The sequence below is a fragment of the Podarcis melisellensis genome, assembly GCF_964234715.1.
Source record: "Podarcis melisellensis genome assembly, chromosome: 8".
In the NCBI taxonomy this organism is placed as follows: Eukaryota; Metazoa; Chordata; class Lepidosauria; order Squamata; family Lacertidae; genus Podarcis; species Podarcis melisellensis.
In genome coordinates this window covers 39,077,619-39,103,029 of record NC_138540.1, presented here as the reverse complement: position 1 = coordinate 39,103,029, position 25,411 = coordinate 39,077,619, and the positions used below count along the sequence as shown (strand labels likewise).

Genomic DNA, 25,411 nt, shown 5'->3' with positions numbered 1-25,411 from the left:
ATCAGTTACACACAGCACCAGACTTCCCACACACAAGGACAATGCCTGCTGCCTGTTAGTGGAAGAAACATAGCTCAGTGGGTAGACCATCTTGTTCCAGAAGGTCCCAGGTTCAACCCCTGGCCCCTCCAGGAAGGGCTGGGAATGTCCCTTGCCCAAAACCCTGCAGAGATCCTGCTAGTCAGTGTGTAGACAATATCCAGCTAGGTGGACCAATGAGTCTGACTCCGTATAAGGCACCTTCCGGTGTTTCTGCGCTCCCGTGCAGCCTTCTGGTTGTAGCGTACCGAGAAGCCAGCTGTGAATCAATCAGCCCCATTTCATCCACCCTGTGATACTTTTGATCTTTCGTAGGATGTTTGCACATTTAAGGGAACATCTTCTGCATTTGTCGTCGCTGCAGTTCATTGGGGTTTTTCCACCTGTTTTGAAACTTTCCTTGCCAGCCCATGTTTCCTATGTAGTACATTTGATCTGAGTGATGTTTCCTCTCCGGAACAGGTTGCTCCCTCCCTCCCTCCTCTTTGATGGCGAGGTGCCCATAAGAACAACACATCAAGTACAACGGTCAAACCTGATGCGTTGCATTGATGCTCCTGATTTAATGGGTATTCTTTCCTCCCTTCCCCCTCATGTCTTTTCTTCTTCTTCTTCTTCTTGGGTCTCCCTAATGCATTCTGAAGTATTTTCAGATCGACGAAGCCCCGTCCTTCTGTCTTTCAGAGTTAACTTCAACGGGAGCAATAAAAATCTGGGCTGCTTTTTAGAGCGTTAAATCCAGCAAGTTGAAATTTGTCGTGATGTCTATTCAGGAGGGCCAGGTGTGTGTCATAGAGCAGGAAAGTTACTCTGCAGGTAACTCAAATCTCTGTGAGCAAGCAGACTACACGAAGAAGCCATTTGTATCCCACCGAGTCCCCGTGATGCAGAGTGCATTGATGAGATTTTACACAAGCCCGATGGAAGCAGACGGCAAGATGACTGCCTCCGAGTGGCAATGGGAATGACCTGAATCGCTGGGCTTTTTATGCCTCAGAGACTCTGGTTGTAGCTCCAGGTTCTTTCTCTTACCCTTCCTCCTCCTCCTCCCCGGGTCACGGTTTGCTATGAAGGTGTGCTTTTGATTCAAGCAGGCAGCTGGAAGTCAGTTAGGTGGAAAAGCTCAGGAAGGAAGAGCCAGTGGCCTCTTGGGCCCACTGTGGAAGCAAAGGGTCAAAGGTAATGTATCGGCAGAGGTCCTGAACGTTCGGTTATTGTGTACATTTCTGATGGCAGGCCCCAATGCTTTTAGACAGCAGTATTGTCAATGGTATTGATCAGTTGATCTGATAATCCAGCAAGGTTCCCTGATGTGTTAAATGTCCTCCTTCCACGTGGCTCTAAGTGTGGAAGGAAGAGTCTGCGGCTGCAGAAGCAAATCTCAGTGGAATCCCCAAAGTACCGATGCCTGCGATCAAACTGTGCCAGGCACGCCAATTCCAATTCATCATTTTGGCTGGCTGCTGGGTTAACCCTTTTTGTCTGCGGCTGCATGTTACCTTTTGCTTTTTCCACGCAACTTGATTTAGCACGCTTTTATCCTTCTCCCTTTGTTGGAGGGATGCCTCAGAGGTCTTGGCCGCAAAGTTTCGACAAGGGAAATGTTTAATTGGTAAATGTGTGCCCTATCTTTCCATAGATGTCTGCAGAAAAATAAAATAAAATATGTATATAACAAAAGATAGGAAGCTCAGTGTGGGTGGTGCAGGGCTTTTTTCCAGCTGGAACTCAGTTCTGGCACCTCTCAGGTGGGCGCCATTGCCATTGTAAGAGAAGCAAGGAGCCATTCATTGTGAGTTTCAGAACCTCTTTTTCATGAAAAATAGCACTGGGTGAGTGTATAATAAAGGAATGTTAAACTGACCTCTAAAAGTGCATTAAACTGGTCATTGGGCACATTTCCTGGGCCTCATACAGAATCTGCACATATTTTTTCCATAAAGAAGGAATTGTGCACATTTTCTGATCATTGTACATAATCCCCAACAAACCTTGAGAAATGTGCATATCTTACTTACATTTTGTACATTTTCTGGGCAATGTGCACATTCTCTGATCAGTATGCATAGTCTCCAAGAAACATTGCCCTACCCAACACTGGCAACCAACCTCTGGAGCATTGCTCGCCAGTAAATGTGGCCCAGGTTTCCCACTCCTGAGTAAATAACTGTGGCCCCTCTGAAAATGTTGTGGAAAATCTACCACTCCCCACAAAAACAATTTCCTCTTTTGTGAAGGAGAAGAATCTGTGGAATCTGTAGGCTGGAATCAGCATAGCACTAATTAATATATCCCAGCACCTTCATTATGTTACTTTCATGGCATGCATCATTACCCTGGCCTGCCCCCCCCCCTCTCTCTCTCTCTCTCTCTCTCTGTATATAGGACCCACCCTAATCTCTTGACTGTGTTTTGTTTTAACATATTGTTTTAATATTGTATTTTAAAATCGTCATAAGCCATCTTCAGACCTTACGTGAAGGGCAGGTAAGAAATCATCACCAACAACAACACCAGCAGTTTGCTGGTGACCTGCCCTCCCATTCCAGAAAAGGTTGCCCATACACTGGGTCACTGAGGTTTAACAGGGATACTGTGTTTTCTGGAAAATGCAGATACTTCCAGGATTTCTTGTTTGCTGTAGCATGGAATGCATCACAGAATCCTGACACATCCCTACATTCTTTGGGATGGTACCACTTCTCATCTATTGACAAGGCCAGGGTGATTATACAGGATGCATCCAGCATGGTGGTGTAATATTTCAAAGGGCACTTCAGCACTTATCATGGCACATTGGTGCACCCCAATGTAGAGTTTGGGAATCACCAGTTCAAGAAACCTAAACCTGGTAAATGTTTGACAGGGACTTCTTGGTGGTGTCACCCAGGCTATGGAATATTCCATGTCTTTGGAAACCCAGTTGTACGCTTTTAGGCATCAGTTGTTTTTTTTTTTTTAAAAAATGAATTATTGTTCAGCTGTGCTTTTCAGTACGTGCTTGATAACCCAGCAGTGGTTTGTAGATCTACTTGTATGTTTTATTGTATTTTTTTTTTTTAAAAAAAAGTTGCTTGGCTGGTGTTACTTTATAAAGGTTGTTAGCAAATGCATGGTTTCCTTTTTTGTCCATGATGGAAATTTGGGGGCATCACATCAATAATTTTAATAAATAAATATCTGCCAAGAATTGGTGGCACTCGGTGGGTTAACGGCCTTTTCTTTCCCTCCGGAAATGCACAATTAAGAGCCAGATTAGTGGAGATGAAAAATGCATTGTGGAACTGCCACAGTATTATGAGAAGCAAAATGATTTCTCCGAGAGGTATAGCTTGGCTGCCATAATCCTAACGATAAACTCTGTTACACTAATAATAGGAAAGGGGGAAACTAATTGCGGTGAAGACAGGACAAATCTTTTTTAATCCCCGTTGTCATCTTGACTAAATCCAAACCTATTTGTATTAACCTTTGCTGACAAGAGTCACATGACGGACATAATTTCTTGTAATTTACCAGCAGTAGAGCTAACCTTTCTTCATCCAATATTCATAAAGGCGTGATTCCCAATGATTTTCTGTCTCTTTAAATATTTACAGCTTGTTGTCTGCTTCCTTTTTTTGCTGTAATTTGAACACAATTGAAGTCAGATGAAATTATAGTTACATTTCTTTTCTGGCTGAGATACCTAAAGGCAAAGAGAGAGCGAGAGAGCCGGGCGGGGGGGAGGGCGGTGGAGAGGAAGAAACTGCTTGCATGTTACAGGCTGATGGCTACCCTGCCGAGAACTGGGCTCATTTCAGTCAAGCGCATGGCCCTTGTCTGTCTTTAGGATGGAGTACAAGGCTGCTGTTTTGTTGATGGCTGACGGATCTGGCACCATTTCTTCTGACTGAGATTGGCTAAGTCGCCAGCGAGAGTCATGATAGGGCCGGAGCCCAGTGGCAGAGCAGCTGCTTTGAGAGTAGAAGCTCCCATCTTTGCCTCTGGCAAAAGAGAATCCACCACTGCCCCAGGCACCCTCTTCCACTATAGAGCAACCTATGCTGTTAGGAAGTTTGGAAGGGACGGTCCATAGCTCAGCTGGAAGCCACAGGAGGGGAGAGGGTTCTTGTGCTCTTGCCGGTTTGTGTCAGGCATCTGGATGGCCACTATGACAAATGGTTGTTGGAACAGATAGGCCATTAGCCTGATCCAACAGGCTCTTCTTACCTTCTTATGTAATTCAACCCTGGAGAACATCTGCCAGTCATTGTAGGCAATTTTGATCTAGAGAGCTGTGTGGTGTAGTGATTAAGAGCAATGAACTCGTAATCTGGGGAACTGGGTTCACGTCTCTGCTCCTCCACATGCAGCTGCTGGGTGACCTTGGACTAGTCAAACTTCTCTGAAGTCTCTCAGCCCCACTCACCTTGCAGAGTGTTTGTTGTGGGGTAGGAAGGGAAAGGAGAATGTTAGCCACTTTGAGACTCCTTTGGGTAGTGATAAAGCGGGATATCAAATCCAAACTCCTCCTCTTCTTCTAGATGAACTAACAGTCGTGACTCAGAAAACCTCAGCTTCTAGTGTTCCTAATGTTTATTTGAAAAATCTACAACCTTCACACCTTGGCCTAGAGGGAGCTCCAAGGGCCAAGCTGAGAGGTCTGGAAGGCCACATTCAGCCTCAGGGACTGAGGTCTCCCATCCTTGGTTGAGAGGAAAACTCCCAGGTTGCTGTGCCACTGACTAAAGTGAAGGAATGAGCTCCTAGCACCCTTAATGAATTACAGTTCTCAAGATTCTTTGTGGGGAGCCATTGCTGTTTAAAGTGGTATGATACTGCCTTAGGTATATAATGCAGATGGGGCCCAAGTCATGCTTAGGATAGACCCAGTGAAATCAATAGGACGTTAGTTGACCTTGTTAATGTAGAGAGCCAGTGTGATGTAGTGGTCAAGCGGTGTTTTTCAAACTTGGTCCCCAGCTGTTGTTGGACTACAACTTTCATCATGCCTGACACGGATCCTGCTAGCTAGGGACCTGGGAGACAAGGGTTCAAATCCCCAACCAGCTTGCTGGGTGACTCTGGGCAAGTCAGTGTCTCTCAGCCAAAGTTACATTGCAGAGTGGTTCGGAGGGCAAAACCAGGTACGCCACCTCAAGCTGCTTGGAGGAAAGGCGGGATATCAATGCAATAATAATGTTTGGAAATTGTTCGTATAAACATAACTTAAGGCCGAATCCCTTGAACTTTGTAAGAAGCATGGGCAGGTGGGGTATGCAAACATTTGGCAATTTGCTTCAGCCAAAAAGTTAACAGGAAGATTGAAGGCTATAAAAACAGCAAAAAATACTTGGATACTGTCTGGTTTTGATTTTATTATATGCACTAACAGATCTAGCCATACTATAATCCCTCCATCAACTCTTAAAGACCTGTGAGGAGACTCATTAAGTTAAGCTGCTGGACTTCATAGTAAGCGATATTACAACATATGTACAGTGATTCTGTTTCATACTGGTGCTTGTTATTTGTATGTTTAGAAAGTATTTGAATAAAAATATTCATTAAAAAAACCTTAAAGCCCCAGGAAGGTGGGCCATTATTACGAATACTTGTATTGTATCGGTGGCACCAGGGATGGAGGGGTGTGGCAAGAGAACAGTATCATCTTTAAAGCTGGCAAGTCAATTCATGGACAAGGAGTCACTTGAACCAGCTGTTTTCCTGGTTCACGGCCTGGTCTCTTTGCCATTATGCCGCGCTAGCTCTGTGTTAGCACTGAATATGTCATCTGAATTCCCAGCCAAGCTGTTTTCTTGATGAAAAAAGAAGTTGTGGGGGTGGTGGGAGCGAGCAAGGGATGGAGGGAGGGAGGGAGGGAGGGAGGGAGGGAGGGAGGGAGGGAGAGAGAGAGGAAGGAAGGTGCAAGTTTCAGCTTAGCAGTCTGCCGATAAACTTGACTTCCCATCAAGTCCAGTCACAAGGGCACGGGGGTTATTTCAGCTAATCAAGTTGCTTGTGAGAGCTGTTACGGGGTAACCAGTGAGGCCCAGTGGTTTCCCAGGTGACCTTGGGGCCGTAATGCACTGCTCAAGACTGCTTTCCCCGTTAATAGCGTTTTGAACAGGCAGATGATGTCCTTTGATTTAGTATGACCTTCTCGGTTTACACAATTCCAAGACGCCTTAAAGAGGCAACCGAGAACACAGCACGGCCAGAGCTTTCTTTCACCTACAGAGCTTCTCTCTCTCATTCTCTCTCTTTGTGCAAGTCTTACCTTGAGAAATGTGACTGGGCGGCGGGGGGGGGGTGCATCTTAATATTTGTATACTGCAGTTCATTTCAGATCATTGGCACTGTCTACTGATTTGGGGGCATGTTGTTACTGATAGGATTAAAGCAAGCCATCCACATTGGTGAAGACTTCTCTTATTTATTTATTGAACAGAAATTGTATGCCATCGAGTTGTAGAAACCTCAAAGCGCCTTACATAAAAATATAAAATATACATTGAAATAAGTTTAAAACAAGTTGACAAAAAATCACTATATAGGTAAAACCAGTAGTTAAAACATAGATTTTGTGCGCACACACATAGACAGACAGACAGACAGACAGACAGACACACACACACACACACACACTAAAATGCTGGTGAACTACATATCTGGGTAGAGTTGCTTTAACAAACAAAAAATTAGCAGGTGCTGAAAACAGTACAGTGAAGGCACTTGCCTGTTGTCAATGGGCAAGGAGTTTCAAAATTTAGGTGCTGCCACACTAAAATATACAGTTTTTACCAATATGGAATAGGCTTTGTGTAGTGTTTGTGGAAGCGCTAGTTCCACAGATCAGATTACAGGGAAGAATGATTAGTTTTTATTATGCTTTCCACATTATGTTTATTACATAGCATCCCATCCTGGAATTTAATTTAATGAAGAGTAGGCTGGAAGTGCCTCAAATAAAGAAATGGAAGTTATGCAAATTTAATCAATTGATTGATTAATTGACCCTGAAGAATCAACTAAGATTTCTTTAATTGGGTGACAGCCCTAATTGTAGCTGCTGCTGCTCCTCCTCCTCCTGCCATTCAAACAAAAGCAACCATGGCTTTGCCTTTGCTGATATTTGTTTCTGTCTCTGGAAAATGTAACCTGTGCATCCACACCAGACCCTCAGGTACGCGAGTGCACAGCGGTTGATTAAAGCACAGATGGGAAGGAAATATTGATCCTCCTCCTGATCCATCCAAGCCTCTTAGCACATAGTGAAGGCCTTTACTAATTAGAAAAACACCTCCATTCATGCGATTAGCTTTAAACCTCTGCTAAGGCAGCGGCAGCGTCCAGAGGAAGTTAAGTAGAATCCTTTTGTGTTTTGCTGAATAGGCTGGTTGTACCGGGGCTCGTGGTAGATAATGTTAAGTAGGATTTCTGAATTATTGCATGTAAAGTCTCAAAAGCAGCTTTGTGCCAGAAGGAGGTTTCTGCCAAGGTACACTTGGCGTGATGGAGATATGTTTTGTATAGATAAGCCGCCCAATATAAGTTGAGTGACTCTGAGAGCATTGCGGTGGAGCTCCGATACCTGTGACGGCTTTCCTTCATGCTTTTCTGGGCCTGAGGTTTCCCATCGCTGTCTGAAACCCTTTAGCTAGGCATGCCTAAAGCACTGCCTTTCTCTGCCCCACAGTTTGCCCCAACCCATGGAGGAGGATGAGATGGTCTATGGCTTCTAGCCATGGTGGATGTGCTCTGCCTCTACTGTTGGAGGCAAAAAGCCTCTGAATAACTGTTGCTGGCAAACACCTGTGGGAAAAGTGCTGTTGCATTCAGGTCCTGTTTGCAGGCTTCCCATAAGCATCTGGTTGGCCACTGTGAGAACAGGATGCTGGACTAGATGGGGCCTTGGTCTGAGCCAGTAGGGTTCTTCTTATGTTGGTTTGTTAACCCCTTACACCTGAAGCAGGGGTGGCACAAATGACACTTGTTAAGGAGATGCTTTAATGGAAGCAGAAGGCACTTGCAGTTGTCTTCTTTCTGGTGTTCTTCCATAGCTCTGCAACTTAGTGTCAAAACTATAGAAAGACACTGGGGTCTGACCATGTACTTGAGTAGCAATAGCCATGACTATTTAGCTCAATGAACGGCACACTCCTGCTTATAGCCCTAGTGTGTCAAATCTCTCATGCACGTTAAGATAAATCAGAGTCAGAATAAGAATCAGATTCTCTGAGGCTGCTCCAGAACTCTGAACCTCTTTCAAAAACACTAGAAGGTGGTTGAATTAAGCCAGTAGACTTCAAGATAATTTCCCCTAGATTTTATTTACTGCATTTATGAATTTCTTTTGGCCAACATTTAATATGGACACGTAGCAATGTGTGACATCAAGTGTTGGAATCTTGCTCCAGCATCATCATGAATTGTGTGATGCCCACACGGGTTATATCTGTATATGTGTGGGCTGCAAACAAGAAGATGTGGATGGTATGAGCAGGTCGTACATGCGTATGGATGCACACTCATCTGAGAACATACTGAATCAGTCCATTGTTCCATCTAGCTCAGTGATGCTAAATAAGCTCAGATTTCTGGGGTTTCAGACAAGGGGACTCTCCCATCCTCTCCTGGAGATGGCAGGGATTGAATCTGAGACTTCTTGCATGCAAAGCAGATGGTCTCCCATTGAGCTATGGCCCTTCTCATAAATAAATATTTTATATGTAGTGTATGGATATTTGGAAGCCCAAGACTCACTCCCAAGCACTGTCACCTATAGAACATGTTGAAATATCTTGTGACTGATTCCATTATCCAATTTAACTGGCTGTTCTCTGGATGTATTAACAGAACATTTGCTCTGGAAGGGGATGAAACCGAAAGTATAAGCACTCATTCACAGTTCATTCATAAGTACTAACAAAGGATCAGCCTAAGCCACTTTGTTTATGCCTGGGGTTCTACCTACTTTATTCTCATTAGGTTATGCCCTGTGCCAATGATTCCATCCAGCAAGGAATTTCAGAACCAGGCACGCCATCAATTGAAAAGCAATTTTGTCATTTCAATCCAGGCAAGGGCAATTTTAAGAACAACACCCAAGTTTACTCTGAAGGTCATTTCAATCTTCCACAGATCTCGGGATATTACATTACCTCTTCGTTCTCTCTCCCACCCCCTCTCCTCGAATCCTCAGCATAAGACATAAATTGAAGGTTTGAAGTGTCTGTAGACAGACATCAGACGAGCTCTGGTGTAAAGGAAGACTTCGCCATTATTTGTTCTTTACCATCCTAAAGTGAAATAGAACAAAGCTTCAAAGGCCTTTGTAGTGGAATGGCTCAGAGCCAGTGCTGTATATAGGAATCCATAAAACAAGTGGTTAGATTTCCCCCTGAAGAGTCTAGAGTGGCACTCTATGGAGGCAGTGCCTGGAATTCCAACCAAATGGATCTTCATCCTATAATATGTGGGCTTATTGAGCTAAATATGGCAATTGCACCACCATAGTGACTTGTGGTGAATGACTCAGTTGTCATACGCTGCTTATACGCTGCTAGGCCAGATTCAAGGTTCTTATATTAATTTACAAGGCCATTAGCAATTTGGGTCCAGGATACCTCAAGGACCCATTAATCCTTTATATCCCTGCCTAATCACTGAAGTCTTCAAGGAATCACTCTTAGTGTTCCCTCATGTCTCAGATGTGTGGCTTGTATCCACCCAAAAGCCCAGTTTTGTAGGCCCAGTTTTATGGAGCTCCCTTCCAGTTGTCCCTTCACTACTGAATCTCTGGTGCCTACTGACTGCTTTTTTATTCCAGCATTTTAATTGAATTCTGATTTTATAGTTTTAACTCATTTTTAGTCTGATTGAATGATGCCTCTTGTATGCCTCTCAGTGACTATTCTAATTAAGCAGTATATAGATTGTCCGAATAATAATTCATTAGCCATTGCACACTTAGGCTTTTATGCGAAACAGGGTCTTCTCCCAGGACCAAATGTGTTGGTTTTCTGAAACCAAATTAATGCAATTTAACATATTTTGTGGAGCATATGCTTTGAATCCAGAAGGTCCCATGTTCAATCCCCAGAATCTCTAGGGAGGGTTGGGAGAGATCCCTTGCTGAGAGCCAGTGTGGTGTAGTGGTTAAGAGCGGTAATCTCGTAATCTGGGGAACCGGGTTCACATCTCCGCTCCTCCACATGCAGCTGCTGGGTGACCTCGGGCAAGTCACACTTCTCTGAAGTCTCTCAGCCCCACTCACCTCACAGAGTGTTTGCTGTGGGGGAGGAAGGGAAAGGAGAATGTTAGCCGCTTTGAGACTCCTTAAGGGGAGTGAAAGGCAGGATATCAAATCCAAAATCTTCTTCTTCTTCTTCTGAAACCCTGGAGTGTCACTGCTAGTCAGTGTAGACAGTACTGAACTAGGTAGACCAATGGTGTGACTCAGTAAAAGGCAGCTTCCTATATTCCTATGCAGAGCTTGCATTCTTCCACTGAGACATCCCCCCACCCCATGACTAGTGGACAGTATTTACAACGTATGCATCTGCTTTCCATTTCTTCATTTTATGACCAAGCAGCAAGCATCTCAGATCTCAGCTATGATCATGGGTAATCAGGGACATTAATTTACAGCATTTGCTGTATAGTAAACTCTGTATTGGGGGGATTTTAAATTCCCTAGACCTCCTGCTTTCCAGCATTTCACTAGTGCTATGTGAATTTCATTTTTCATTTTATTTTCAAGGCAAACCAATATAAATTGCTTTCTCGTAGAAAAGAAGAAGAGGAGAAGATTAGCTCCTTAAGTCTTCTGCTCCTTTCTGCTCGCTGGCCTTGGAAAATTCCCCACATGCTTTTAAAAATGTCCAAATGCTTTGACCATAACACAGGAATGGCAAGACACCAGTCCTCAAGCCACGGATGGGCTACAGTGTGTCATGAAAATCAACAGGATGGAAATCCACATTTCCTCCCGGTTAGCCAATCTGCAACATTAAAGAAGCAAGAGATGACATATGGAGGAAAGGAAAAACGACAAAGCCCTTGTTGGATCAAACCAAAAGTCCATCTAGTCCAACATCCTGTTTCCCAGAGTGGACAACCAGATGCTAAAATGAAGTTAGCACATGCTTAGACTTCCTTTTGGGATGAGGACTGCAGGCTCGGCAAAAGTGGTTTTTTTGGAAACTTTATGAGCGTTCGTGAAAGATTGTCCAGAAACCCCATTCTCTCTGATCTGAGCTCTTAGTGCAACTGATCTACCTTCTACACATTTTTCAGGTCTTACAAAACATACTCAAAATTGGAGTCACCCTGACCAACTATATCATACCCAATTCCTCTTAGCATGACTATTGTGCAAATAATGAGCGTGCAAGAGATAGTGGTGGCAAGCCCCTTTCTAATCTCCATGCATTCTCTCAACAGTGTAACTGTTTGATATCTACCAGTGTACAAACAGTACACATAGTTGGAGACCTTGCTATTTGCAGGCCCCCCAGCTGTACATACAGGACCTATTCTCATCCAATTTGTTTGTGTTTGTAGGATTGTACAGATGATCAAATGAATCATCTGGCGAAGTCTTCAAGAAGTTCTCAATGCTCGTAAAGCAGAGGATCATGAGTGGAACACATGCTTAGTATGTAGAAGATCCCAAGTTCAGTCTGGCACCTGAAGTTAAATGATCAAATGGGTGATAGGGAAAACTCATCTCTATTTGAGACCCTAGAGCAGGGGTCAGCAACCTTTTTCAGCCATGGGCCGGTCCACTGTCCCTCAGACCACGTGGTGGGCCAGACTATATTTTGGAAAAAAATATGAATGAATTCCTGTGCCCCACAAATAACCCAGAGATGCATTTTAAATAAAAGCACACATTCTACTCATGTAAAAACACGCTGATTCCCGGACTGTCTGCGGGCCGGATTGAGAAGGCGATTGGGCCGCATGCCTACCCCTGCCCTAGAGAATCATTGCCTGGCAGAGCTGACAATACTGGGCTAATATGGATTAAGGGTCTGATTTAGTCTAAGGCAAGGCATGAGGTATCTGTGGCCCTCCAGAAGTTATTGGATTATAGCTTCCATCATCCCTGACCATTGACTGTGCTGGCTAGGACTGATGGAAGCTGGAGTCCAACAACATCTGGAGGGCCATGGGGTTCCCCATCCCCGGCCTAAAGCAGCATCATACCTTCATCTCCAGATTCCAAGAACTATCTCCTCTGCTGTGTTTTTCTTTCCACTTCTCTTCCTTCTCCTTTGTTTTCCATTATAGCCTGTGAATCAAAGGAAGGTCTCTGGACCAATGTAAATACAGCTCTAGTAAAATAACTTGGGCAAGTTCATAGCTCCCTTGCTGCTCTTGCGTCACTGCTTTTGGCTGCCGGTGCAAAAAATAGAAATCCTAACATTGTCCAGGCTATCTTCATGACCTAGAGGAAGAGAAATGTTGGTGATGATTAAAAAAACAAACAAAGCGTGGGTCCTGAATGTTAGGCTCTCTCAGCCTTAACCTTATCTGTATTTCTGGAAGTAATGTCCAGGCTGATAATGCAAAGAGATTGGAAACACATTTTGAAAGTGCATAAAGCCAATAATTGGGGCAATGGAAACTACTCATGCCTTATACTCTGTGTATAGCATGCCTTTTGTTTCCCTATGCAATCTTAGGAGACATCAGCACCAAGGTTCGTAGGGTTAGGAGACAACAAGTCCAGCTATTTGTGTCTGCTAGAACAACTATTTCTTCTTGTGCAATGGAACCTCTTCTCCCTCTCCTATCCCAACACGCATGCCCACGGACGCATATACAAACACACATGCTCCTCAGATCTGCACTGCAGACTTGAAGGACCCCACGCTCCAGAACAGATTTAGGGGGCATGTGAGGAGAAGAGAGGGAGGGAAAGGTCCATTGCAGATCCACAAGGTCATGTACTAGCAAAAGCACTTAGATGGATACCACCCTGTCCCATTTTTCCATTTACCCCAATGTCTTCAAGTTTGAGTTTGGACATGCCATGCTTACCGTATTTTTCGCTCTATAGGACACACTTTTCCCCCTCCAAAAATGAAGGGGAAATGTGTGTGCGTCCTATGGGGTGAATGCAGGCTTTTGCTGAAGCCTGGAGAGCGAGAGGGGTCAGTGCACACCGACCCCTCTCACTCTCCAGGCTTCAGGCAGCTATCCGCAAGCCTTCTGAGCGCGGCGGGAGTTCCCGCCGGGCTCCGAAGGCTTGCGGATAGCAGCCTGAAGCCTGAAGCCCGGGGAGCGCAGAACCAACTCCCGCTGCACTCCCCGGGCTTCAGGCAGCTATCCACAAGCCTTTGGGCTCCGAAGGCTTGCAGATAGCAGCCTGTTCTGGAGGCTGGGTCGGGTGAAGCTCGGGCTTCCCCCACCCCAGCCCCATGGCTGGGGAAAAAAATATTTCCCCCCCTTTATTTCCCCCCTAAAAACTAGGTGCGCCCTATGGTCCGGTACGCCCTATGGAACGAAAAATACGGTAATCACAATATGACAGTGCCATTACTAGGTCCAGCCAAAATGTTACAAACTGGCAAGAAAGCTGTTCATCACAGGAACAGTTATGCAGATTTGACTTGATTTCAGGATGTGAGGATGTGCCTTGTCTCTTGGGATAAAGCAAAAATAATGACAGTTCCCCCATTTTTGAAAATGTTACATCTGGCACCTAACTCATCTGTCTCCAGCCCTAACCAAAAGACACAGGTCTCTTGCAAGGCAGAAGTGAAGAAAAACATGGTTGTCTATATATTATCAGGGCTAATTGAGATTAATTTTATCCTGGTGTACTAGGTACAAAGTCAATAGAAGACAACACAGTATAAATCCTTAATGCTGTATTCTCTCCTGATTCTTGGAGTTCCAGTTGGAGGATGGGGGTAGGGGTAGGCATTGGTGCTAAAATTCAAAGCACACAAAATGCCAACCAATTTTAAGGTTAATACAGCAGTAGTCAGGGTTGCCATCAGCACCTGGCGTCCTTGGGCTGTTGCCAGGACCCTAGTGCCCCCAGTTGATGCTGATACTGAGCTAGCCTTTAAATGTTGCTTTCTTCAGCCTACCACTCTGAGGACTGCCAGGCAGTAGAAACAAGCCACCCTTTTAGTTTTCCATAGTGCCCTTGATTTCCCACCCATCATGAGGGGAAATGAGTTTTTAAAAATAAAATAAAAATTAGAATTAAACCTGTTTCTCAATAAGTGCTTCTTTTTTTGAAGGGAGGGATGTAATAGATCTAGATTGCAGGTGGACTACATAGTAGTACCCAGTCTCCATTGATTCTAGAATAAAAGGATGTGTGTATACAACTAATGTCTATAAACCCAGTTTGTAATTGTAGGTGTGCCTCACTTCTCTGCCTCTTATGACATCTACATGTTTGTTTGTTTGTTTGTTTGTTTGTTTGTTTCAATGGGTTATCTCAAACTTAATTACAATCATCTCTTAAGTGGTGCACAATAAAAATAAAAATCAGTTAAAATCACAAAACCAGAATTCAGTTAAAATGCTGAATGAATCTTATACTATATAAAAACATCAACATCTCACATTGAATAGAACTGATCTGTAGAAAGGACTTTGTGATTTGGAAACAGAGACAATGTATGTACTTTTGTAACCCAAGAAAATCTTCCATAAAAACAATTAAAAGGGGGGGGGGGAATGCTGAACAAAGTCTGCTCTATTGAGTGCTCTATTGACCTGAGATGATGCTTGCAGGGCTATCAGGGCATCTAGTGAGAACAGAATAGTAGTAGTAGTAGTAGTAGTAGTAGTAGTAGTAGTAGTAGAATGCTACACTAGGTGGGCCTTTGGCCTGATCCAGGAGGGTTCTCTGTGTGTTCTTACATTCTCCTTATGCATTTGAGGTTGGGATCACGTGCTGAGATATGTTTATTACATCATGCAACATGGATGACTTACATGTGCCCCTCCAGATGTTGTTGGACTCCAACTCCCATCAGCTCTAGCCAGCATGGACAATGGACAGGAATGATGAGAGTTGTAGTCAGACAAAAACCTGGAGAGCCCCAAGTTGGTCATCTGTGATACAAGAGTCATAAGGCTTAAGAGTGGAGAAGGATTTGCGGCATAGCCCTCTGGTCAGATGCGAGAACCTTCTTGTGGGAATCCAGAACTGTGTAGCCAAAAATATATGCGTAATTTATTAAACCTTCAGAGTGGTGATACAAGAGTCTGTATATCTATGTGGAGGTGTGCACATGCATATGTATCATGATCCCCTCATGCATTCCAAATGTATTCTTTCAACTTGCATGATTGTAAAACTCTGTGAACAGAAACAGCCCGGAGGCCTGCGTAGGGTCTGCAATGTAAAGTTTGCAGTTTATATTGAACAGAAGACTTCATGTATCTGCAAATGCTGTGGTATTTAGCAATGTTAGTCAATTGGAATTCTACTACCCTCTCACCCAAGACCCCCAATAAACCAAGGTCTATCATTTGATTCCTTGCTTTGTGGATCACCCAGAAAAAGAAACAGGCAGATCTGAAATTCAAGCAAGACCATGCTGGCATTCTTACATGGGAGCGATAGACATTCTGCTGCCTGAGGTGATCCCCGTCCCTGCTCCATGTACAGATTCTGACCAGACTAGCAGTTGGATCTGACTTCAATGGGACAACATCCTGCACCATACCTGAGGGCAGCAGGAAAGCATAGGTGCCCTGAATAGGCCAACTTAAGTGACTCAGGGGAAATGGCTGGGAGCTGGCATTTGCTGCTTGAGGCAGGTGCCATACTCTCTCTAATGGTGGGGCTGGCCCTGGTGAGAGATATATAATATAATAATAATTTATTACTTATACCCCACCCATCTGGCCGGGCCTCCCCAGCCACACTGGGTGGCTTCCAACCGGGTATTAAATACACAATAAAATATCAAACATGAAAAACTTCGCTAAACAGAGCTGCCTTCAGATGTCTTCTAAAAGTCAGGAAGTTGTTTATTTCCTTGACATCTGGTGGGAGGGTGTTCCACAGGGTGGGCACCATTGCCAAGTTATAAAGGAATATCCACACTCATCATCCAACGAGAGCCACAGGCCTGCATGCAGTTCAAAAACCCGTCTAAGCTAGGCCTCATCGGCACGATACATTATTTAAAGCAGTATCATACCACTTTAGATAGTCATGGCTTCCCTCAATGAATCCTGGGAAGTGTAGTTTGTCAAAGGTGCTTTAGACCAGGCATGGCCAAACTTGGCCCTCCAACTGTTTTGGGACTACACTTCCCAACATCCCTGCCCACTGGTCCTGTTAGCTAGGGATGGTAGGAGTTGTAGTCCCAAAACAGCTGGAGGGCCAAGTCTGGCCATGCCTGCTTTAGATCATGTTCTATAGATGGGAAGGTAGGATACAAATACTTTAAATAAGAACATATCCACATACATTTTTCACCTTGAATTCATTTTCAATTTTAATGGCTTTAAACCTCATTCAGGGAGAGTTCACAGTCCCAAACAATAGATATTGAAGTTATACACTCACCTGAGACAGTTCAGGGGCTCCATTTTAAGTTTGTGGCAGTCTCTGAACACTGCTAGAGGTGAAAGTGGGGGGGGGGGGACTGAGTGGAATCAAGCTTATAAGCTTTGTAGTGTGTGTCTTGGTGTGCTTAGAAGAGCTTCCTGGGACAAATTGGAAAGTGGTTTTGTTTGATATCATTGCCACATATTAACATTCATATTATAGAGAAGGAAAAGCATAAATTTAAATCAGTGGCAGCACAGCAGTCCATTTCCCCCTTATGGCAGAGTCACCACTGCAACCCATGTGTTTTGTTTTCATTGTTGCTCTGGAAGAACACTGCATCCATTCTAGTGAGTCGTGAGGAAAGTTATTTTATCCTCCTTTGAAATCGTATCTCTTTTGTCGGGCGCATTTCTGAAGTTGTTCTACAGCTTTTGTGCAATGGAGCTGTGGAATTCAACACGACCATACCCTGCAGCTTATAACTGGGCCACCTCAGACATGATACATATAATCACCCAAGCCATTTGACCTCTATATTGTTACACGCAGTCAGGTAGGAGCAAAGTGAGTTTCAGGTGACCCTATCATGTGACCAAGATCAGAGGTCACGAAGTCCTAACTGTTTAGTTGTCAAGGTAGCTCATTCATCACCACTGTTATGTAACTGACATACTGACAAATAGTCCTGGGGTATAAAATTGTTCTCTGCTACTTGAGGACCCTAAACCTTAATTGGCTGCCATAAATTTCCACATGTTAACAGTTAGTTTGAGCAGACAACTGGCTAGAGGAAAGAGGAAAGATGAAAATTAGGGAAATTATTTGTCATATGCTTAATGTCACAATGGACAACACCTACCCCTTTCTTTCTTCCAACATATGGTATCATGTTAACTATTTTTATTGTTCAGACTCTTTGTACACCTTAAAAATATATAACCTAAGTTTAATGTGGCTGAAAAGAATAAAAGACCTGCAAACATCTCTGTTACACCGAAGGGTCAACCCCCTAATTTTTAAGGCAAATCTTCAGTTGCTTTGAATCTTCCCTATCCCTGCTTTTGATTTGTGATGTTGTCCCTTGTAAGAATCTAAAGAGATATCTGAAATAGTACCCTGTCCGTTCTCTCTCTGAGAGGGGTGCAAACTATGCAAGGCTAGCTTATTAGATACAATTGCCCTGCCTAAGGATGTCATAGAATTCTGAAGAAATCAGAAACGGAAGCAGAAATTGCTGGTGTTTGCTTTCTTGTCCAATGTCCGGAATGGAAATCAATCCAGCAAATACAATCTGTATTTGCTGCTGCTGTTGCATTCAGACATTTGATGCATTCAGTCATCAAATTATATATAATTGATTATATCCCCCCCCCCAATTTGCAACAATTTTAACAGTGCTTTTTTCTATTAAAAATGTTTAGGGGTGCTCTCATTTTGACTCAAATGAAATCACCATTTTATAGTTCAAATCAGGGAAAATAAATACAGTAAATGGACAAAAGTACAAAGATTCACAAAATGTTTAGGGGTATGCGTACCCCCAGAAAAAAAACACTGCTTGGAACTGTAGTTTGTTAAGGGTGCTGAAAGTTGTTATGAACTCACAGAGATACAGTTTAACAATCAATCCCTCTTCCCAGGGAACTCTGGAAATTGTAGCTGGAAATTAGGAATATGGGTCACCCCCTCCCAGCACCCTTAAGCAACTACAATTCCAAAGATGCTTCTGGAGAAGCCATGACCATTAAAGCAGTATGATACAGCTTTGAACATACAGTGCAAGTGTAGTCTAGTTAGAAACCTCTGTTAATTCAGATGGTCTACATGGTGGGCCAAAGTGAGACAATAGCCCAAAAGCAGAGGTCTAAAAGCTTACATATACTATTTGTTAACAGGAAGACAAAAAGATGAAGGAAAAAAACACCACCCTACTGCTTCTCCCCCTTACGAGCTGCAAATCTTAGCTAGGGAGAAGGGGGGTGGGGAAGAAGGGAGAATAATGTTTTAAAATAAATGGTTAGCACATTAGTATAAAACCTATTGATTAAAAACACCAAGCATAATGTTAGTCTTTTAGTCTCTTGAGTGATGCAATCCCGAAATAAATTTATCCCTTTGACTCTTACATTAACCTTTTATTGACTGCTTGCATACCCATAATTAACACACACTTTAGCTAAAGTGGTTAATTTTAGCATTGTGACCAGTGTCTCCTAATGTAGTTGACACCCTAATCATCTAAATGTAAGTAAAGCCACAGGGGAAGGAACCAGCTGTCTCCAGATTCCAGGAGAAGTCACCATTTTAGACTTGTTCCACCCATGCAACAAAATGGTAGGATCCTGGAGTGATAAGAGCGGACTGAACCAGTTTGGACTGGAGGGGAGAGGAATCCATTTCTCCCACTGTGTATATCCCTCTGGAAGAAGGAAAAACTGGGCATATTAGTGAGGAAGGTTCTAGCTGAGCCAACTACTTGTGGAGCAAGATTTTTAATTGGGTTTTGATACAGGAAACCATTTTAAAAAACTGGTTCTTCCCCCAACCTGGACCCGCCAGTCAGTGTAGACAATACTGAGCTAAATGAACTAATGGTCTGGCTCAGTATCTGGCAACTTTCTATGTTCCTCCCCCTGATTTAGCTGCTACAGAGCAGGAGCAGTGGTTGAGCCCGTGGCAATGACAACCCTAGCATTTGAGATAGACCAACATTGGGAAATGGCTATTGCCCTGTGGACTTCCTAGCTGTGAAAGTCTCCCAGAGTGTCTGGGGCAACCCAGTCAGATCAGTGGGGTACATTATTATTATTATTGTTATTGTTATTGATTCTTTTAATGTTTAGGTGCAGTCTCATTCAATGTGACCTCTAACTGTTGGGTAGATCAGTATATTATCCATATTTTGCAGATGTGGGAAGTTAAGGCTCAGAAATAGTGCCTTTGCCCTAAGACGACCTGGTGAATTAGGTACTTCTAAGTGAATGGCCTCTACATTCCAGAAGATTGGTATAGTAATGTGTAGAAAAGCAACTGAAAGTCTTCATCAAGAGCTAGGGCAGGTAACCTCTGGCCTTCCAGGTGTTGTTGGACTATAACTCCCACCCATCCCAGCCAGCATGGTCAATGGTTAGGGATGATGGGAGTTGTAGACCAGCAACTTCTGAAAGGACAGAGGTTCCCCACCCTTGACCCACAGCACCCAGCAAGTGGCACATTCATACTTTTATACTTTTCTAACCAAGAGAGAACACAAAACAAGTTCCTTGTCTGAGGTTATACAGTGGTACCTCTGGCTGCGAACAGGATCCGTTCCGGAGGCCTGTTCACAACATGAAAAGAGCACAACCCGCAGCAGCGCATCTGCACATGCGCCGGTTGTGATTCACCGTTTCTGCACATGCGCGACATCATTTTGCACTTCTGCACAAGTGCAAGCGGCAAAACCCAGAAGTAACCCTTTCCAGTGCTTCTGGGTCACCGCGGGACATAAGCTGAAAAAACGTAACATGAAGTAGACGTAACATGAGGTATGACTGTAATCAGCTTCAGTCTCCTCTGCTTAATAACTGAGTTCTTTCTCTGCCATTTTGTTGGTAGGAAAATAACTCCAGCATTGGGCTCCAGAATCGCTTAGGAACCATTGAGAGCCCTCCGCACTAAACCGTGTTTCCTCAACAACTGTTTTGAGGCGGCCCGCCCAACAAATCTACTGTTCTTCCACACGGTGCAGCTTATCAATGCAAACAGTTTAATATTTATGCTAAGAGGATTGTCAAAAGTAGCTTGTGCTCCTTTAATTCTTGTTTTAAATAAATAATGAGAACATTTGAACACATTACTCTTCTCGGAGGGCCCGAGGTCGGTTAATCTTATTATTTATGAAGTGATGTGCTACATAATAGTGCTTAGTGCATGTTAACAGATGCTATTATCACAGGCCGATGTGGGGAGCTGAAGATATATAGGAACGTTATGTGTTAATACTGTCCTTGCGCTGTAATGTACGATGGATTGAGTGTGGGAGGAGGCTGGAGCCGCAGTTAACCGCATACCAACATGGGTGTAAAGTTGACGTATGTTTTCTCTTGGGGATTCTCCTGCCATCAATAATTCCCAAGAGGAAGATGACCTCTTTTCTTTGGTGTGGTTTTTTTTTTCATTCTTTCCCCAGAGAGGGTCAGGGTAGGGAAGTGGCCAGAGAGTCGCGTGTGTTAATCATTGTAGCAACCACTGGAAGCCTTAATCGGTTAATTGTTGAGATGAGTCGGTTATCTCCCCCCATTGCAAATGCAAAGATGTGGCAGTTGACCTATGTTTTATTTGTCACTACCCTCCTTCCTTCCCCACAGCAAGAGAAAAAAAAAGTTCTATTTGGCTTGCCTGATTCAGGCATTGCCTTTTAAGGCAGAGAAGGTTTATCCATATTCTCCCCATGTTGTTTTCATTGGACGTTCTTCATTGTTTAACATTTTCCGTGCTTTTCTTGAATTTTCTTAATCTCCTATGCATAAAGAAATGCCAAACCCTTACCTGTCTTTTTCCTTTTCCAAACTCGCTTGCTTTTCTGAGCATTCTCCTAGCCTCCTGCTTGCTTAAATGCCTCTGGTGCCTTATGTACAATTAACAGTCAATGATATATTGTGACATTCTCATTCACTGAATGAGCTTTGCCACTTTAGTCTAGTGCATCTTAAAGATGCATTAGAATAAAGTGGCAGAGCATGTGAAATTTAGCAGCCATGAATGTGCTTCAATTAACACCTCTATTCAAAGGGAAGTGGGAATTAAATTTTCTGAACGTTTGAAATGTAGAAAATTTCAAGATCCATCCCTGCATTGCATAGAATGGTAGAGGACTAGGGAACAGCCTCAGCTTTGTTTATTTTATGTTCACTTATAAAACCATTTCTGTCCTGCCTTTTGTGGATGTTCTTAATTGTTTAAAATTTGAAACACGACTACAGTATTTTATATTTAATTGTATTGTTTTACCGCTCTGATGTTTACTGTCCAGGGCTCTTTTGGGAGGATGGTTGAGATAGAAATTGAATAAGCAACAAAACGGTAATAATGGGCAGCATCCAACCAAATAGTTCTGCAAGCACTTTTGGCTGTTCAATGGAACTCCCTCTCTTCTCTCTCTCTCTATGCGTCTCTTGCTTTAACTCCTTAAACAACTTGGGGGCAGGTTACCAGAAGGACCACCTCTTCCCCTATGTAGCTCTACCTGTACCTCTAGATCATCTTCAGAGGCTGCAGCTCAATGGTAAAGAATCTGCCTTGCATGCTGAAGGTCCCAGGTCTGATCTCTGAGATAGACTCCTACCTGGAAACCTACTGCCAGCTAGATGAACCAGTGGTCTGACTCAGAATACAGCAGCTTCCAATGCTCTACAGGTGCCCCCACCAAGTGAGGTATTGGCAGGTGTCTCCTGGAGAAAGGGCCTTTGTAATGACGGCACTCTGGCTGTGCATTGCTTTCCCAAGAGATGCTCACCTGGCACAAACTATGAGGTCGCCAGGCAAACATCTTTTCATTTCCCCATGTTTCTTAGATCTTGTAAATTGCTGTTTAAATCTGCCATTTTCTTTTCTTTTATGGCAGGTTGTTGTATTTTAATATTTCATGTTTTAGCACCCCCTCCCCACCAGACAGTATTATTATTGGGCAGCATTTGAACGTGATAAATAAAATAGATGGATAAAAGACGATACTTTCACTTACAGGTATTTAGTTCCATTGGTTTTTACTGTAGCTCAGCCTATTTAACATGATGCATTGATCACTTGGTCAATTTTCTCTCGGTCATAAAATATCTTCTTGTATGTGCCAGTCACTTACCTTATATTAAATTGTGGTATAGCTACTTTTTAAAACTTAAAACCACAAATGAGCTACTAAAATAGTTCCTTTTTGTGATATTTAGTTTTCTTTTAGCTTTTTGGGGGGTGGTTGTTTTTTGTTTTTGTTTTTTGCTGATCATATTATAATAATACTTGCCTCTCTTCGGCTTTCACTCCTTTATAAACATTAGCTAATTAACCAGCATCTGGCAAATTAAAACAAACAACCCACACAAAACCCCCTGAAACCGAAAACACTGAATTGCTACAAATTTACTAATGCAGGACCAATAAGTGGCGGTCTTTATTACAAAGTAATCTTACAAGATGTGTTGGTTTACTACTCGTAAAATTTCCCTGTGCCGGACTGCAGTTTTAGCTGCTTATTATAATTAGACTTCACTACTATTGATGAGGAATCCATTTAATAAGAAACACTGTAATTCAAAGGGTTTCTCTGGGGACCTAGCAAACGCTAACCTCTTAATTTAATTTTGTTGAAGTTTTGCCCATCTATTCATCAGCAGAAATTGTTATTAACCTTCATTTGCATCTATCTTTCAACAGCAACTCTCCTCCTCGTTACTTTTCCCCAAACCTGATGGATTTGTAACTCTCAGATTTGCAAACCGCATTCTGCAATATTGTTTAATCTGTGCTGTGACCTTAAATGCAGTAAATTTGGTTTAATCTCTCCCAATAATCTAGTAGTATCACAGAAACCCGCACACAATGGCATAGACTGCTGACTGACTTCAAATAAGACTGGAGAGATAATGAAAAAATAATTCCCCCTTCGAAAGGTGCGCTAACTGCGTTTTCTTTGTGATGGGCTTTCTCAAATATTCCTCTAGGAAATTATTTATTTTTTTAAAAAAAACTTGCATTAAGGCAGAAAAGATCCTGTGACTTCACTGGTTTATAGTCCTTTAGTGCCCCCCCCCTTCATTAATAGGCAAACATGAGAAATAATAAATCCCTAAATGCATCCCCTAATTCACTTTTAATCTTATAGATTATTATTTTTTTTTTTAGGTGCCATTCCCAACTTGTGGAGAATTTACCGAAGGATGAAAAGCCAGAATGCCATCCTTACTGGCAAGAAGGCGATTCCAGCATGCCGCTGCCATTCAACCTTGAAGACATAATAGCTGAGCTACAGAGTCTTCTAGAGTGCTAGATGGAGCAATTTGATCATGAACTGAATGAGGTTCTTTTGCAAAGAAACCTCTTCTGTAAGAGGCACTAGATGTCTCTGAGAACAGTGGGGTGGAGGAAGAAACAGCCCAGGGGGGAGGTATTTTGGACCATGTAATATTCTGGCTGCATAATCAGTTAAGAAGTTAACCAAAAGTGTACATCACAAGCACCAGAACATGAAAGTAAGATTATCTGTGGTTTGTTTTGAAGTTGGGTAGGCAGCCAGTGCCCTGCTGTGTTTCAGATGGGCTGTGTGAAATAAAGAGCCAATTACAAATTGTTTTAGCTCAAATGTTTTTTTTCCCTTCCTTTTTTTCTGATGGTAAACAAAGGAACACTGAATTAGAGAAAAATGCTACCCAGTACCCAATGCAAGCACTAAACCTGCTTTAGTCTGCAATCAATGGGACTTATTTTTAAGGAAACTTGTCCAAGATTGTTCCATAAGAGACTAAGCTATTGAGAAGTCACTCGACTGAATTTCTGCAATATCTGCAATATGGATATGATAAATAATACTGACCTACCTCTCAGAGTTGTTGTGAGGATTATGCTAAGATAATAATATGAATTATTTTAAATAGAATAAAAGTTCTACCGAGATACTAAATATTAGTATGGTTGAGTCTTTTTTGTGGTTGAACATTTCAGTACAAAAGTTTCTGGGCCACCAAAATCTTATCTGAAAAACACCCTCCCAAATCTTTTTTTGCATGTTTCATACATACATACATACATACATACATAGATATTTCTTCTGACCACAGGGTCAGACATTCAGGAATCAAGTAACCAACCCTAGAACATCATGTTGCTATAATACCATACTGATTTGGCTACATAGAGCTATCATAAAACCAATTCAGAGCGAGGGCAATGCTGGGGTGATAGGCAAGGATGATTTGTTTCATGAAATGTGCCACCTCGCCCTCTATTGGTCCAACCCCAATTCATATTCTTATTAGGACATTCTCAAACTTCAAATTCAGTGGGAGTATTTCTGGATTGGTCTCCTCATCCATTAAGATGTGTTGTGAAGGCTCTGTGCATCAGCTGTCCAAGGGGTGGGTGGGAATCAACAAGGTCAAATGTCCATTGTGGCATCTCAAATACCACTCTTCACTTTAAAAATTCCATGACACTTCACAACAATATGCTTGCAGTCTCAATATAGTCAGCAAAGGATAATGGAGCATGGGCCTTGTCAGGAGTTATCAAAATGTTGTTCTAGATACCAGACCTAAAGGGGGCCTTCAAGCTGAGGCTGAAGGTAAGAATTTACTGTACACTAAACTGAGAAGAAGGCCCAGCTGTGCTCAGATGTTCACAATTCCCACCCTTTTTACCTCTAGAATTTTTGAGGGTCTTTTTCAGTTGGCATCTGAGCACCTTGCAGCACCCATGTCTTTGTTGCCAAGCTAGTAAGTTTCCCTCTTTTAATATTCAGGATTTTTATACTTGCATTGCTGTAATAAAAAAGGTGCTTGTCTATATTATCTGTTAAAGGAAGGAAGGAATCACATCCAGTGGAAAACGTGGCTTGCTCATCTTTAGAGAAATGACAGAAGAGACAATATTCATAGGAAGCTGCCTTATACAGGGTCAGGCCAGCTCAGTGTTGTCTACACGGACTGGCAGTAGCTCTCTGGGGTTTCAGACAGGGGACACTCCTATCCCACTGGGTATTGGACCTTGGAGCTTCTGTATACAAACCAAATGGCTCCTTTAAACTACCATTTCCCATTACATCCAAACTGGGAAACTGTGGCTTAATTCCTGCTTCCTTTTTTAAAAAATATT

At 42.9% G+C, this 25,411-nt stretch overlaps 1 protein-coding gene across 6 annotated transcripts in view; it reads left to right on the top strand.

Annotated features, from left to right (window-relative positions):
• Window positions 1–25,411, top strand: part of FTO (FTO alpha-ketoglutarate dependent dioxygenase) — a 252,999-nt gene that overhangs the window by 215,246 nt on the left and 12,342 nt on the right. For 5 of the 6 annotated variants that reach the window (XM_081924069.1, XM_081924066.1, XM_081924064.1 and 2 more), the window contains one exon: window positions 23,447–24,012. The exons of the other annotated variant lie outside the window; for it this stretch is intronic. In XM_081924069.1, coding sequence (XP_081780195.1) covers window positions 23,447–23,591 — 145 coding nt within the window. In that variant the 3' untranslated portion in view covers window positions 23,592–24,012. Of the gene's footprint in view, window positions 1–23,446; window positions 24,013–25,411 lie in introns of those variants that run through there. 6 annotated transcript variants of the gene reach the window in all.